We start from the raw sequence: 16,320 nt of genomic DNA, 5'->3' as shown, positions 1-16,320 counted from the left end.
ACAACACAAATGAACAATCTTAGATCGCAATCGACATAAATGGATAGAACTCTGAATCAGAAGTTAGCAAAACTAGCAACTCTAATCCATAGCATATGAGGGAATCCACAAAAATAGCGAAGGAAGAATGTGCAAAGTTCAATCAGTATCATAATTTACCCAAACAACATACCAACCTCTCCACATACCTTGCACACAACCGTCCATCCCTTGACATTAAAATTTTATTCCCTCTCAGAACTACCTCTACTCGCGTTCAATTTGAATAGTCACATGACTGATGTTATATTCTCTCCTAATATATTCGATCACCTTGTCCAAGACCATATCTGCGTCAGCATCCCTCTTTATCTTCACATGACAGGCCAATAAGACTTTCCCGACAGTTATCGCCCATATGTGGAGTTCATGGACTGCAACTACCTCGTCCATCCCACAAAGACCCTTCTCGAGCCTCGTGGCATCGATCTCTCGAGGTGTGCTCTCCATGAGCACTTCCAAGATGTTTCTTAGCATCCTTATTGTGGTTCCTAGCACTATGACTGAGAAAATGAGCGTGCAGATTAGGTCGACTACCTTCCACTCGGGCTTGTACCATATGATGGCCCCACCAATCATGACTCCAATGCTCTGAATGGAGTCGCCAAGAACATGGAGGTAAGCACCCTGAAGGTTGATGTTCAGGCCCGACTGCTGCTTCTTCTTGGGCTTGCTAGTCTTCAGCAATGGTTCAGTTCCGTCTGCTTCATGACTATGATGATGCTCATCAGCATGCTCGAGATCCTCCTCATGATGGTCGTGATGGTCGTGGGATTCATCATGCTCATGATCATGACTATGACTATGTCCATGCCCGTGACCGTGACCACGACCACGACCACGGCCACGGCCATGGCCATGATCGTGACCGTGGCCGTGGCCGTGATCATGATCGTGACCCAACAGTAAAGCCATTGCAATATTGACCACCAATCCAAACGCGGAAACAATAAACATGAGAAATCCTTGAACCTCACCCGTATCATGAATAAGCCTCACGATGGCTTCATAGACAAGAATCCCAGCAAGCAGCCAAATCATCTGGATTGAGACAAGGGCACCGAGAATCTCAATTCTGAAGAATCCATAAGACTGGCGTGGAGTAGCTTCCCACCCCGAGGCCCATATTGAGAACAAGGAAATTGCAAATGCTGCCACATCTGATAATAAATGGGCGGCATCAGTGAGAATGGCAAGACTATTGGCTTTGATTCCTCCAACAACTTCCACAGCCATGAATATGACGCACAGGGCAACAGCTATTAGGAGTTTCCGCATGGAGTTTGACCGCTCCTTCGCATCCTTGGATGCAGCCTTAGAGTCCGCAAATCCACACGGGGCCTCACCACAGATTTTTATCCCACCACCCCTGTTACTCTCAGTGGGCACATCCCCACATACTTCAATTACGTGCCCATCTTCAGAAGTTCTTGCTTCCATCTGAAAAACAACAGGAAAAACCAGTCATGCAATTGCCAAATAAACTGTATTATATTCATCTTATTCGAGAGATTGGACAAAGGGAAAAACAGTTTCAGCTCTCTTAATTAAGAGATACAGGTAGCATCAATGAATATGAAAGAATAAACTGATCTTGCCATGAGAACTGCACAATGTAGAACTCCACGGACATAAGACTTCAAACTGCAATTTCGACTAGAAAAAGGACAATCAACACATACATAGCTTAGTTTTCCACTTTCAAATTCCTAGTTCATCAGAAAAAACTTCTACATTCCATAACGTTAGCTATTGTAGTTGTTGGGTCCCTTCGCACATTTTGTCTGTCATAAATATCACCAACATGGACATAATTTAGCACCTGACCATGGAGAAGAAGTCAAAAGGCACTATCATGATAGATATCACTAGTCCACTACAAGACAGCAACATCATTATCACCTCAAGAGAACGCACAATAATGTGTTTTATCTCCCAAAAAAAAAAAAAAAAATTCAGCATCTCCAGAGACACGGGGATGTCTTTCAATAGCATCAGTAAAAATATCCAAATCAGCACAACAAGTAGTTCTCTGTAACACATCTGGAAAGGATATTGCTCGTTCAGAAGCACTGTATGTTTTAATAACATGATAAGAACTATGAGTTTATTCATCAACACCCCAGAAAAAATACACTGATATAAAACATAAATGAAGAGATGCAAACTGGAAGAATCCAAATGAACTTTCGCATGAATCACAGAACATGAATTCCCGAGTATTTCTACAAAACTTAAGCATAGTACACTGCACAAAATAACTAAAATCTGACACGACCTTCGAAGCAAAGCTTCCAAAATCCAAAAAAAACATATGCTTAGGACAGTTGAGAGAAATAAGTAAGATCTTGACATAGGCTCTGGTCCGAACTAAGCAATTATATGCAGTACAAGTTTTGAGCATTATTTCCAGAAGTTACATATAATTTCAAGGAAGTCACTGGGGAACAACTGATTGAACTCTGGCACCCTGTTCATTTTATATTTATACAAGAAGAGGAACACCAATGGAAAGGCGAGTAATACGTTTATGCACTGGGAAGGCTTCGGGTGATATTTACTTCGGAAAACACACGGTCCTAACTCCTTATCTTCCGATATAAGAAAAACCACTAATCACCCAAGATCAAATTTCCCAAAACTCACTGAAGACGAGGCGCAGCTTTACTCGATGAAATCTACCTAAATAATATCAATAGGCTACCTCTGAATATGAACCAGAAACAAAACAAGGCTTGTTTAACCGACCAACAGCCCAACAAAGAAGTTTAGACCACAACATCGAATTGAAAAACTTTTCACGAGAAGAGAAGAGGGGCAATCAATACTGGGAGTTCTTTCCCAAAACTAGATCACAGAAGAAGCAAGAGACGGTTGGAGAATTTTCCGAATACCAAGCAGTCCTCTAGTTCTAGCATCTCCTTAAAGAGTTGTGACTAACCATCAAACACCAACGCAACTCGACAAGATAAAGAACAGAAAAGAAACCGTATCCGTAGAACACTCGGAAAATATGAACAGCCCCACCTTAAAAATCCAAGCTTTTAAGGAACCGTTGTCAGGCACCAGCGTATGAGATCAAACCAACTAGACGTAGCACTTTAGTAAAACAGCAATGAAGAGGATCACTAAAAGACACAGACAGGGAACAGAGGACAAGAAAGAGTCACGAGATACATCAGGGAGGAGGAGAAACGGGAAAAGGCGTGCAAGGAATCACCCCAACAGCATCGGCAAGGAAGAATCCGGAAAGGAATCATCAATCTGGAAAAGGCTAGACGGTCTATCCGATCGCTGAATCGAAAAGGGTACCCGGAAGAATGAAGAATCATCACCCATATTGTAACAAAATCACAAATACAAGAACAACAAGACATGACGTACGCATATACATGTGTGTATTGTAATATGTTATCTAGAGAGAGAGAGAGAGAGAGAGAGAGAGAGAGGGCGGGACGATGAGAGAAAGTGCGAACCTCGCAATGATTGGAAGGCTGGGATGAATCGGAATTGAATGTTCGACTTTTATTATTGCTTTGAGTAGAAGGGCCTCCTCTTCTCTGGGGTCAGAGATGGAGAGAGAGAGAGAGAGACAGATGATTCTTCTCGGATGCCCACAAACACACTATGGCTGGCGGCTCTGGGTGGCATGAAACCGCCCTTTTTTTTTTTTTTCCTTATATACCTGCCATACGAAGATTTGAGTTAATTCTGTGAGCTCTCTCTGATGACCAAAATTATATACCTGCCCAATATCTTATTTGAATTGATTTAATCTTGAAGATCAAATTACGATTGAGATATCACTTTCCTATTTAGATTTTGTTTCCGATCCCACCTCATTCTCGGTGCCCGTCGCTCAACCGGTTGAAATCTGAATGGATTTATAATTTCCTTCGCATCATTTGTGTTAACAAACATGACATCAGACATGAGCGCGATGGTCCTGATTTTTGTGACATATAGAATGACTCGTTTGCGTAGTTATGATGCCTACCATTGACGATCGAAAGTATATCGTCAAATTTCAGCGCGCAGCTCTACCATTGTTTTGTCTCGTTATATATTTTGGATTCGATTAATCGAAGTGTTCTATCCCATTATTGCTCAACGGGGCCTAAGGAAAAGTCTAATTTTGAAAAGCGTAAGACTAGTCAACGTCGGATTAATGAAGAAAAATTGAATATGATGTTTTATTGGCTCGGCAACTCATTAAAGCTCCGTTTGGGAACGGAGTTTAATTTTAGAATCGTAATTTTGATTTTAACTCTACCCATTACACAACAAAAACACACGTTTCCCAAGTCAAATTTATAATACAATCTCATTTGTTTTTTTCCAGAATCAAAATCAAAATTAAAATCAAACTCTAAAGCATTCCTAACGTGTGGGCTACACACCCACATGGATCATATATGTATTTAGATTAGATTTAATTGATATATATGTATTATAGAATTTATGCTTTTTTTTGTTGGGTAGTCATTGAATGACACTAAATAAGTTTGGCTCATATTACATAATTAGCCTTCCAACTCCGCAACTTCTCATACCTTTGACATGGTCTTTTAGGGATAATGACTGCTTTGACCATTATTGTTTTGTACATTGGGGTTTAGACCGACAGTATCGCGCTGCCGTTTCTGGCATATAATTTAATGGCTTACTAATTATACACAGTTAGATAACAACATCAAACTTCCTTTATAATATTTTTTTTTAGGTAGATACCTTTATAATAAATTTAGTGCTGTAAATATTCACAGTCGATTTCGGAATTAAGAATTCTGGGAATATCTTTCTCTTTTCTGGGAAAACTTTTCACGATTCTTTACGTTTCTTTATTATCCTATGCTCATAGACTTTTCTTTTTAAAATTAAAGAAAGAAAATATTGCAAGAATTTCTTCAAATGGGAAAGAGAAAAATGAGAAGGGACCTCGTCGGATACCTGTGCCATCATCTTTTCTTGTTGTTTCCTTCTCTTTTCTTCTTTTTTTTACTCTAGAGAAGATTAATAATATATCGAATATGAAATATAACAAATATGATTATATCAAATGGATCAGCGCTTGTTCTGTTTAAATAAGATCTCGGACTCGAGTACTTGTGAATGCAAAAAATTTATGTTGAAAGAGTTTTACCCTTTAGTGGATCGATTCGGCTCGACTGGATTAATCGGGATCCAATTGGTCTTTCGAATACCATAATTCACACATAAAAAAAATATGAAATATATATAACACTGTCTAATTTATTCAAAAGGAAATTATTAATATTGTATATTAATATGAAATATCTTTCAATTTAAACCACTATTGAGTTTATTTAGTATACACAGCCTAAGCTTCATAGTTTATAAAATCAAAAGTTTTTGCAAACTACATTTTAGCATTCTCTATACTATTTTTCTCCAGTAAGTTAAGTATATAACTAATAATGTCCAGTTTTCATCGATGAGGCAAAGTTGATATTTATATTCCTTTATTTGAAAGACATCATCATGGGTAATTGGAGTAAATTTTAGATATTATATTTATACTATATCAATCTAAATGAAAGGGGCCATAGGTCATGTCAATCTATCCACATGTTGCATTTTCACAGCCATTGAGTGCAGCGCCGAACAATTCCAAAAAATGAAGAGAAGAAGCACCAAAGTACGAACGTGAGGATGGGTTAAACAAAACAATAATAATGATGTGAGCTTGGACAAACCCAAGAGCCCCCCCCCACGTGACTCATCCCTACAAAAGTGGGAAACAAACAAATGTGGCAGAACTGAAGTTCATCCATACATAACAACGAAAAATTCTGCGTTTGTTATGTGACTAGTCCGACCTCATGTGACTGAAAATGGATTCCGTCACACATATCGATTTATCGATTGAATTGAATTTGAAAGAGACTGAGGCCAACGTGACCAACTGCATAAAGCTTCAGCGAGTGAATCCCTCTGAGAGGGCTGTTTTCGAGTTCTGAGTCGAACATCAATTGTAACCCGTTTGGATTGCCAGTTAAAATCACAATGATTTTAACTTTAACTTTTAACTCTACACTACACAACAAAACACACTTTTAAAAAGTCATATTGGTGGGTCTCATATCTTATTGAAACACACAATCTCATTATAATCCGAGCAACAACGTTACAGAAAACAAACCAACGGGAAAATATACAAAAAACCATATTCAACCAACAGATCGGCCAAGCTTCACTTACTTCATGAACCAGCAATTAAGCAAAGGCAACCATTCGCAATAACATGAAATTGGTCCAAGAAATTCACCAATCAACGGAAATAAAGAACACAATCCAACGGAAATTCACCAAAAAATCGAAGAATGCTTCGACCCTCAGTAACGACATTGACAAAAAGGAAACCCCAACCAAAAATTCAACAATACAATTCAAATTGGAGATGAAATAGGTCGCAAAAATTACCTATAATGTCGATGTGGAAGTTGGAAGTGAGCTCAGACACTTCTTAAGAAGAGAAAGAACTGGTAGGGGCTCGACTAAGTTCCTATCGTGCTCTCAGATGTAATGCCGACACGAAACTTCAGAGGTAGGTGTAGCGGCTTCACGCGCTCGCAGAGGACAAGCAATGTGGGGTAGAACGGATTCGATTCGCAAACCTGTTCTGTAATGAGGTGTCGAGCAGAGGAAGAAGAAGGAGGGGGGCCAGCGTTGTGTCGCAGGGGAAGAAGAAGGTTGGGGGGGGGGGGGGGTGCGGTAGGCTCCTGAAAGTCAAGGGGATAGAAGGAAGGGTGGCCCACAACGGTAAGAAATTTTTTTTGTCTTCTTCCTCAATTAAAATCAAAGTTAAAGTTTCGTGACTTTAACTCTGAATCCAAACGGCGGTATTTGTGAGTGTTCAGTTTTTCATATTTAAGATCTAACTTCTCTCATTTGATGTTTGTTTCTGTCTTTTTCAGTGACCACATTAGTTTGTCATTTACAAAAACTAGTCATAGGGCCTTCACATGGCATAGAAATTTGTCACTGACTTGATAATCTTTGATTATTCTCAAATTTTTCCCATTCTTATTGATAAACTTTCGTTCTGTTGAGAGAACAATATATATATATATATATATACACTAGGAAGATTGTCGTGCTATGCACAATCATCAATACCCGCTACTTATAGATCGTAGAATATAAATATGAATGATATTTTTTAGTTATTATTAAGTAATGGAATGTCATCAAAGTTTATATAGAAATTCATATAATTAATATATATTCATTGAAATAGTGATTATATCTTAGATTTAAAAAATGTAGAAATATTTACTTTACTCATTTAATGTTGTTATACCGTAATAGTTCTTTGAGCTACACGGCTTTCTTTTTGCATACGATCGTAGTTTGTTCCAAACTAATAGAGATTTTTTTTCCATAGATCTCTTTGTAGAAGGAAAACCGTCGTTCATGGCCTGTGAGAAAAAATTATATTGTCAGGGAAAAATAGTAATTAAAATGGATAAAGAAAAAATTTTCTCAACAACAAAACATGAAATAATGAAGCATATGTGGTTGTGAGGCCTATATATAGAGGTGTAAAATTATAAAAATTATACATGTTAAAAAAATATTTGGCTGCCCACATATCAATATACAATTGGTTGCATGATAGTAGCTTCACACATATTGACAGATATATTTTTTTACAAAAAATACATATCGAACTCGGATATAATTTAAAGTATCAATTCATAGAAGATGATCCACTTTGTAGATACATTTTATTTTAAATATTATATATTCTATTCACATTATAATTTAAAATCTATACATTATTTAACTATAAATTAAATAAATGCGACGAAACTAATTCAAATTTATTATTTTATACGTAACATTTTGAGAAAAAAATGAACGTATATATTAATATTGTTTACTTCACAATTAAATAAACTCATATATTATTATATAATATTTTATTATTTACTTCATCATGGAGTAATACATATGTTTTTACATAAAAAATTCAAGGAAAAATTATTAATTATATATTTTATAAAAAAATTATTTACATAATAAAAAGAAATAGTAATGTGAATGTATTTATTTCTCCTTTCTTTATTCATCGAAAGCTAAATGGAATATATTATTTATATAATAAGATTTTGAGGGAAATGAACGTATATATTAATATTATTTACTTCACAATTAAGTAAATACATATATTATTATATTATTTTATATTTTATTATTTACGTCCTCGCTAATTAATGTATATATTTTTATATAAAAATTTATGCAAAAATTATTAATTATATATTGTAAAGTAAAAAAAACTATAATTTGCATAATAAAACGAAATAACAATATGACCGTATTTATTTCTTCTTTTCTTTATTCATTGAAAGGAGAATATAATATATTATAAGTAATATAAATTTATTAAAAATATACTAAAAAATAAATGAACAAGTATTGTAGTTTAATGTGAACGCATTTATTTATTTCGTTTATTTATTCATCGAAGGTCGAATAAAATATATATTATAATTAAAATATATTAATAAATAAACAAAAACGAATCACAGTCGTGTGAATATGAAATTTGAATTGTACTATCCCCGATATCGCATGATATAGCTTAATTAATGAAGCTGGTAATCATTCTCTTTGAATAATGTCAGAGTTAATATGTGCTTAGTAAGCAGCAAAAATAAAATACATTTGTGTAAAACAATTTGAAATTTATACATTATTTAACTTTTCAACTAAGTAAATGTAACAAAATCAATTAAAGTTTACTATTTTATCGAGTGAAATATATATAAAAAAAATGAAAGTGTGGGTAGTATGGAAACAGTAGTACCCATACTACCCAAAATCCTAAAACCTTATGACACTATGTCATCATAGATCCGAACACTTACTGTGGAAGGATAGAATGAGATTCGTGATATGTAAGAAAATCACTCGCTCGATCGAATATTCTAGGTGAGGCTAGGAAAATACAATAGAATTAACAATCTAAGGCTCGAAGAAGCCAATATCATTCTCTTTAGCAAGTCTCAACGCCAACCTTCAGCAAATACTCAAGCATGAGCTCCGTATCCTCTTCTCGGCCCCTAGACCATTAATATTACCGATTTCCTATAATTCCTTTGGATCACATCTGAGCAACTTGTTTTCTAATGTGCAGGATCATCATAAGAGACAAGTACATAGCATACATAAGTCGACTCCTAGTGTTGAAGAACTACTTAAAATCCTAAGCCCCTAGCCCAGAAAGAAAAAGTTTAGAAGAGTATATTGAGAGAGTGTATTGGAGAGAAATTCTCTGTTATTCTTCTCCGTCGTTGTGATTACAGAGTGGAGCTGCCATTACATAGACAAAGCTCACATAAAACAAGAAGATATTTCTATTTGGCCGATAAATGTGGCCGACACCTGTGGCCTGTAATAAAGACTAAAGCCTTAATTATTACATGACTTATAATTATTACAAACCAACCTAACTAAATTTTTAATAGCTGTAGCCGATGGAGATAAGACGAAATCTCAATTATTTTCGAAATAGCTCATGAGATTGTGACATATTGGGATTAGAGTCACTGTCTGAAGGATACCACCACGACATTTTCTGAGGCCATTATTCTTCGGGGATCACGTCTAGGTCCTCTTCAGTCACGTTTTTCCACCAATCTTCTTTCGAATCTTCTCTAGACATTGTTGGTTGAGGCCAATTGGCAGGGTCCCACAAATCATTACTGCGAGAACTAAGTCCTGCTTCGTCTCTAGCAGGAACTGGTGGTTGAGTCGTCGTGTCAACTGGTGAATTCAAGTCCAATTTTTTGAAGGCTTCTGGATTTGGGGAGTTTGGATCTTGAGAATCTAGTGGGGGGACTGGATTGTCCATGTTGTAATCTTCAAGGGCTCATTAGATTATGGGCGTGGTCAGGTAATCTCCTGGATACTACCAAGGGACTTGGATGGTTACAGGTGGCTAGATGACCCGGGGAACTACCTCGTTCCTCTCACAAATTATCCTCTATAATTCTCCATATTGATCTTCGAGATTTAGAATAGTTGTGGTGAAAGTCCTCCATACCTCAAAGGAGTAGGTTCGTTGAAACCCTGTAGGTCTTCCCTATGCTCGGGGTATTCTTCCACAACTAGGAACCATACTCCATGGCTGCTTGAATAGAACAATGGTGTGGTTGTGGAACTGAAGCTGAAAGAGCACTAGTATGGATTTTTGCTCAAAGAGCTCTCTTCACTAAAGGATGGATTGAAACTATTCTAGGAACTTGATAAAATAAGTATCTGGATTCCTATCTTCTGTAAAACAAAAAGCTAAGCATCTCCATGTCTGGGAGTTTTTTGTTGAGGAAATTGAGCATTAATTCCAAGTGGAACTGAATCCCTATAGTATAGCTATGGCTTAAGTACCAAAACCGCCATTTAATGTCCTCGAGATAGGGGAAGCTGCACGAATGCCTAAACGAATGGATGAACAGATATTGAGGATGCATCTCATAGGATTGAAAGGTGAGTCCTCAATAATACCGGAAGATCATGTATCAATATTCCCAAATGAGGTTTTTGGCCTTGACAAAGAATGTCTTTGACTAATTCTAAGACTTCAGGGAGAATATCACCCCTAAGCCTTCCAGGCAATCCTGATCTCCAATGTGCCCATAAGGCTTTGTTTTGTGCCCGCAGGGTTGTGAACATACAGATGACAGGCAAGACCTACAGTGACTGCCCATTTTGTGCTTGTTCCTTCCTCGATAGAAAACCTGCGAAAGTTTTATGCTTTTCCTTGATGTGTTTAACCTCAAAATCAAACTTAGAAAACCATTCAGCCTATCTAAGAAGTTGAGGATAAGGCACTTGCTTTTGCTTAAACTAGATCATCTTAGGAAAAGAGGACATATCCATCTCAACTATGAACTATTCTCGATCAGGTAGAACTCAAATTTCTTTATCCCATTTATAACCGCCAGAATTTCCTTGAACGTAGAATGATAGTGTTGTTTAGATGGTTTGAGCCTTCCACTCCTATATCCACAAATGTGGCGTTTACCATGGAGTTCTCCTATCAGGATTGCACCCTAGTACTTATCACTTGCATATGTTTGGAGTTTTTTTTTTCCCCGTGAAAAGAATCTAGAGAAGAGGCAGGGATTGCATCTAAACCTTGAGCTCCTTTATTGCCTTGGTTTGTGAAGGTCCCTATGCTGGGACGTCATTCTTCAACATCTTTCGAGTGAGCGAGTGAGTCGGATTATCTTGGGAAAGAAGTCTCTGAGATAATTCACTGTCCCAAGAAACTGTTGGATTTGTTTCTTAGTGACTGAATCCTCATGATATTTCAGTAGCTCCTGTGTCACATGAGGCTCTAGTTGGTATTGGCCGTTAGCAAGCTTCATTCCAAGGAAATGGATTTCTCGTTGGCCAATAATCATCTTCTTGTTAAAGAGCATGATACCATAATTAGATACCAAGTCCGAGAACTATTGGAGCAGGCGAACATAAACCTCTTCAATTGGACTGAACAGAAGGATGTCGTCTATGTACAGGCCTAGTCCATGATATGACTGAAAATACGACACATGACCTTTTAAAATAGGGATTGAGCTGTCTGAAGCCCAAAAGGCATGACATTCCGCAAGTAATGGGCATTAGGTTTATAGAACACATTCTTGGCTCTGTCTTCAGGATGAATTCATAGTTGCCAAAACTCAACTTTCAAGTCAAACTTCGAAAACACCTTGGCCTGGGACAGGCTGGTGAATAAGACTTGCTTGTTAGGCAGTGGGAACTTTAAGACAAAATTCATGAAGATTAATTTGTTGTAAAACTCATAGAAAAATAAACATACATATTAATATATTATAAGTAAAATCAATTTATGAAAAATATAATGAAAAAATAAACGAAAACGAATAACAGTCGCGAAAATACAAAATTTGAATCATGCTCTTATTACTTATTAATATATTATCTACTTCATCGTTAAGTAAACGTATATAGTAATATATTATTTTATAATATTATTATTTACTCCATCGTTAAGCAACGTATTTGTTATTGCATTATTTTATTATATTATTATTTACTTCATTGTTAAGAAATTTATTTGCCTAATAAAATAAAATAGCAATGTGAATGCACTTATTGTTTTCATTCGTTTATTCATCGAAAGTCGAATATAATATATTATAAAATTAATTTATTAAAAATATAATAAAAATAAACGAAAACGAATCACAGTCGCAAGAATAGGAAATTAAAATCGTGCTCTCCCAGCGTACTCCGAGAACAGCTAAATTTCATATATATATATATATATATATATATATAAGAAGAGCTGAAGTGGAAGAAGAGAGTAATTGAACATTCCTTACATTTTTTTTCCATTTTTCTTTAGAATCACTTCTATATTTGGTTTTATTTAACTTAATTTAACTTTGATTTTTCTCAATTCATTAACACAATCATTACTTTTTACCTTTTTATTCAAATTCCCTCTCATACTTTTTTTTATCTATTATTTAAATTTTATTTTTTAATATTAAATTCTCTCAATTATTTAACACTTTTTCCACAATTATTATTACTTTTTTATCTTTTAAAATTCTCCTACGTACTTTTTTTAACTACTTTTATCTTAATCTTCTCAAATCAAACTAAATCAAATTAAACCAAACTTAATTTCGTTGCCAAGCACTATATTATTAATTTTTGTTCTTTTAATTTCAAAATACGACTGACGTTCATTTGGAATAGTTTAGACATTACGACATCAATCAGAACTACTTTAATTTGTGTTTAATGAACTGTGTGTCAAACTATATTAGGCCAAGTGTTATTGATAGATTGGCTAGCATAAGAATGGTTACATGGCGTTACACCTCCTCCTTCACATGCAACATAATTTGGTATTTCGTCTTAGCTTTTAATATTTGTATATAGATTCTCGCCCAAGCCTTCATGTTCAGCTGCAAACTTCAAAATTGGGAGGCGCGGATTTGATAAACATGAATACAATACATCTCACCGTAAATATTTTAAAACAAGACGGCCAATTACAAGAATGGCAAGGAGATATCTACCTAGGAAACTAGAGGAGTTGCTTCTTTTTGGGCTCGAGAACAGGGGGATCAACGTGGATTCCCATGTTAGCCGCGGTACCCGCTATTATCCTCATCGCTGACTCTATGGAAGTGCAGTTCAAGTCGGGCAGCTTCTCAGCTGCGACAGCGCGTAATTGCTCGATTGTGATCTTTCCAACTTTCTGCATCTTCGGGTCTTTCGATCCCTTCTCTACTCCTGCATAATCAATCAAGAAGGTCATTAGGACCGTAACCTCAGTCTAAGTCATCTCTTATCTATCCCATGTCAATTAAGTAAATTCCACATAAACCAATAAATCATAAATGATTCTGCTCTAGTCTAACAACAGGTTCCTATAAAAACCACAGATAAATGTCAGATTGTTTAATTGTAGCATGAATTATTTAGAGTTACTCGTACAAAATGCACAATATATGCATTTGACAATAATCTTGATAAAATTCAACTTGTATGATAGTTCAATCCAAGCAGATTTAATCGGAGAAGAGACGTGTTTAACCTAAACAAAGGACTGACATGGGACAACGTAAAGGAACCATGAGGTGGTATTTTGAACCTTGGATCAGAAAAAACCAAGCGTGTATATTCATCAAAAAATTAAAAAATTTGCGAAAGAAATTCTGGCATCCTCCAGAAGGAGACAGCACAGAGCTTTCAACGCAAACACGTTACCACAAGAAAGCAACACTGCGAGACTTCTCTATGCTGTCCACAGCATGAGTATAGTAAGGATTCAATCATGGAATCAACTTAGAGTCACCTAGTTCATAATTTTAAAGCTCTTTTTGTAGCAGAATGATTCTGATCTTCCCTGGCGGATCAGAAAAAATTCATTTAATCGGAGAAACATACCAATTTATCAAAATGTGGTATATTCATGTCATAACATCTGAACCAAGAACAACCATTCTTATTAAGAATAGGACTGGAAAAAAAAAAAGAAAAAAAAGATTACGCTTGGATGGAATTAGGCTGAAATTTCCAGAAACCCTCATCAACATTATACCCTCAGCAGATGCATGGATGAGGGTTTTTAAGGACACAAATTTCCAATGCTAAATATAAGTCAACATAAAAAACACTAAACGTAATTTTTACTGATTTCCTAAGTCATCCCTCGAAACTCTTCATTTAACAAAAGTCAACATACATATTCTGAAGCCCAAGTCAATCACCCGAAACTCTTCATTAATTTACCGAAGATTGACTAATCTCGATTAAATGGGTACCAATTACTAAGAATTGGAATAGAATGGCAGGCAAGATTCTGATTTCCTAAGTCAATAACCAGACTCTTCATTCACATATTTCTGGTCAAGAGATGCAATTAATACGCAACCTTCTAACCTACAAACCTGTAATCTTTCTCCTGAATTATCGATCAATAACATATATTCATATTCATTTTAAGGTGCAGGAATAGGCTATATGACCTTGCTCACAACGAGTTTTTCTTTTTTGAATAGATTAAAAGAAATTCTTTTTTGCATCATCATCAAATAGTCTTTGTCAAATTAGCTCATGCTCTTCCTTGTACTTGCAGGATATCTTTAAAATTACATAATGTAAAGGTGAAAGCTATCACAACCTAATTGTAATCAAAACTTTCATTATCAATCAATTGTATTTCTAAGAACAAATTAGTGAAATTCAAGAGTGAAAGGGACTTCTGTTTTTTATTTGAAACCCTCCTTCAGCAACTACTACTTTTTGCGGTTCCACTACAAGTTTGTCACAAGTAATATCATTTTTATGTGCATAGGTATAACAAAATATATAAATATACTTGACAAAAATGTATACCCATTCTGCAGCAACTAAGACACTGAATACTTGATGTGCATCCTACCTGCGGCCTTAAGGAGCAGAACTGAAGCAGGTGGTGTCTTCAAAATGAAAGTAAAGCTTTTATCCTGCAAGGCAGCATTGAATCAATGACCTGGACATATTTCTCCAGTCCACTGGAACGAGCAAATAGCATCTCCAGCAATAGAAACTCACATCATAGACAGTAATTTCAACAGGAATGACATAACCAGCTTTATCTGCAGTCTTGGCATTGTAATCCTTGCAGAAGGCCATAATGTTGACACCCTTCGAACCCAGCGCAGGCCCAACAGGTGGAGCAGGGGTGGCCTTCCCCGCCTCCAGGGCCAGCTTTATCAACCCAACCACTGCATCAACAAACAAGCACAGACACAAAAACAGTGTCAAACTTCAGTCACCAATTTACTCACTCCATGCTAGTTCCGAGGGAATCAGAAGAGATGGGAAAAGGGAATCGCCTTCAATCGCCTACAATCGCTGCATTATGGAAAATAATATGATTTGGTTCAATTTTTCATTCCTCTATCTGGAAGTGTGATATCTGGATTTCCCCATCCTAACAATGGCAAGGCAATGGAATAGAAACCCATCGACCATCACATAGCCTTTCCATTGTCCCATACAAGAAAAATCATCACATAGCCTTTCCATTGTAAGTCACAAAAAAGACCATAAGACGCTAGCCTTTCAATTAATCAACAGGTTGTCCTTCGGTTTTGGGTCTAAATTCTCCAGACCCGTCATTCATAGGACAATTCTCGTGCAAACCCGAACATAAGGTCGGTACCTTGTATCCAGGCTCCAGCATTCGCAAAGGTAGCATACCACAAAATTAGCACACCCAATTGTCAAAACAGGAACCCGGAGTGGTCACTGATTTAAACTGACTATACCGAAAAATTCTTCATTTCTTAGAGCTTAAAGCTTCAAATATATCAAACGAGTAGAAAAGGTTCAACAACTGGCACAGAATCACCAAAACCAAGAACATGGCTTCTCCCCATCAGGAACTAATTAAAGGGCAAGCGAGTACCTTTCTTGGCCTTGCCACCGGGCTTAGGGGGAGCCATCGCGATGACGGAGAGGGACCTCCGGGAAGGAGAGAGGAGCTGGGGTTGCTTCATCTTCGGGAACTGGAGGGAAAAATTGGAGCTTGAAGACAACCCACTAGCGGGCGAAGACAAGAAGGGAGTGGAGAGCTTGGCATTCCGCTTCTCCGAAGTGAAGAGAGAGCAGAGACTGTGGTGGGTGGAGATTGAAGACGCCATTGCTCGAAGAACATAAGCAAACAGCTTCTTCGGATAAAACTTTGAATCCTATCCTATTTGCTTGTGCTGTGCCCGACAC

General features: G+C 36.6%; 2 protein-coding genes across 7 annotated transcripts; both read right to left on the bottom strand.

Moving 5' to 3' along the window:
• Positions 1-10: 10 nt before the first annotated feature.
• Positions 11-3,694, bottom strand: LOC116192337 (metal tolerance protein 1-like). Of its 6 annotated transcripts, none has more exons than XM_031520870.1 (2): positions 3,516-3,694; positions 11-1,479 (listed from the first exon to the last, which is right to left on the bottom strand). In XM_031520870.1, exon 2 carries the CDS (start codon positions 1,477-1,479, stop codon positions 247-249), a length of 1,233 nt encoding a protein of 410 aa, XP_031376730.1. In that variant the 5' UTR covers positions 3,516-3,694; the 3' UTR covers positions 11-246. The 6 variants fall into 6 exon arrangements, with proteins under 6 accessions (XP_031376730.1, XP_031376731.1, XP_031376732.1 ...); XM_031520871.1 differs by lacking the exon at positions 3,516-3,694 and adding an exon at positions 3,260-3,501; XM_031520872.1 differs by lacking the exon at positions 3,516-3,694 and adding an exon at positions 3,067-3,206.
• A 9,266-nt stretch (positions 3,695-12,960) lies between these two features.
• LOC116214205 (50S ribosomal protein L11, chloroplastic) lies at positions 12,961-16,320 on the bottom strand. The gene is made up of 4 exons (XM_031549850.1): positions 16,007-16,320; positions 15,148-15,320; positions 14,996-15,059; positions 12,961-13,341 (listed from the first exon to the last, which is right to left on the bottom strand). Exons 1-4 carry the CDS (start codon positions 16,239-16,241, stop codon positions 13,133-13,135), a joined length of 681 nt encoding a protein of 226 aa, XP_031405710.1. The 5' UTR covers positions 16,242-16,320; the 3' UTR covers positions 12,961-13,132.

The sequence above is a fragment of the Punica granatum genome, chromosome 1 (assembly GCF_007655135.1).
Source record: "Punica granatum isolate Tunisia-2019 chromosome 1, ASM765513v2, whole genome shotgun sequence".
NCBI classification, from domain to species: domain Eukaryota; kingdom Viridiplantae; phylum Streptophyta; class Magnoliopsida; order Myrtales; family Lythraceae; genus Punica; species Punica granatum.
This window is presented reverse-complemented; position numbering and strand designations above follow the sequence as displayed.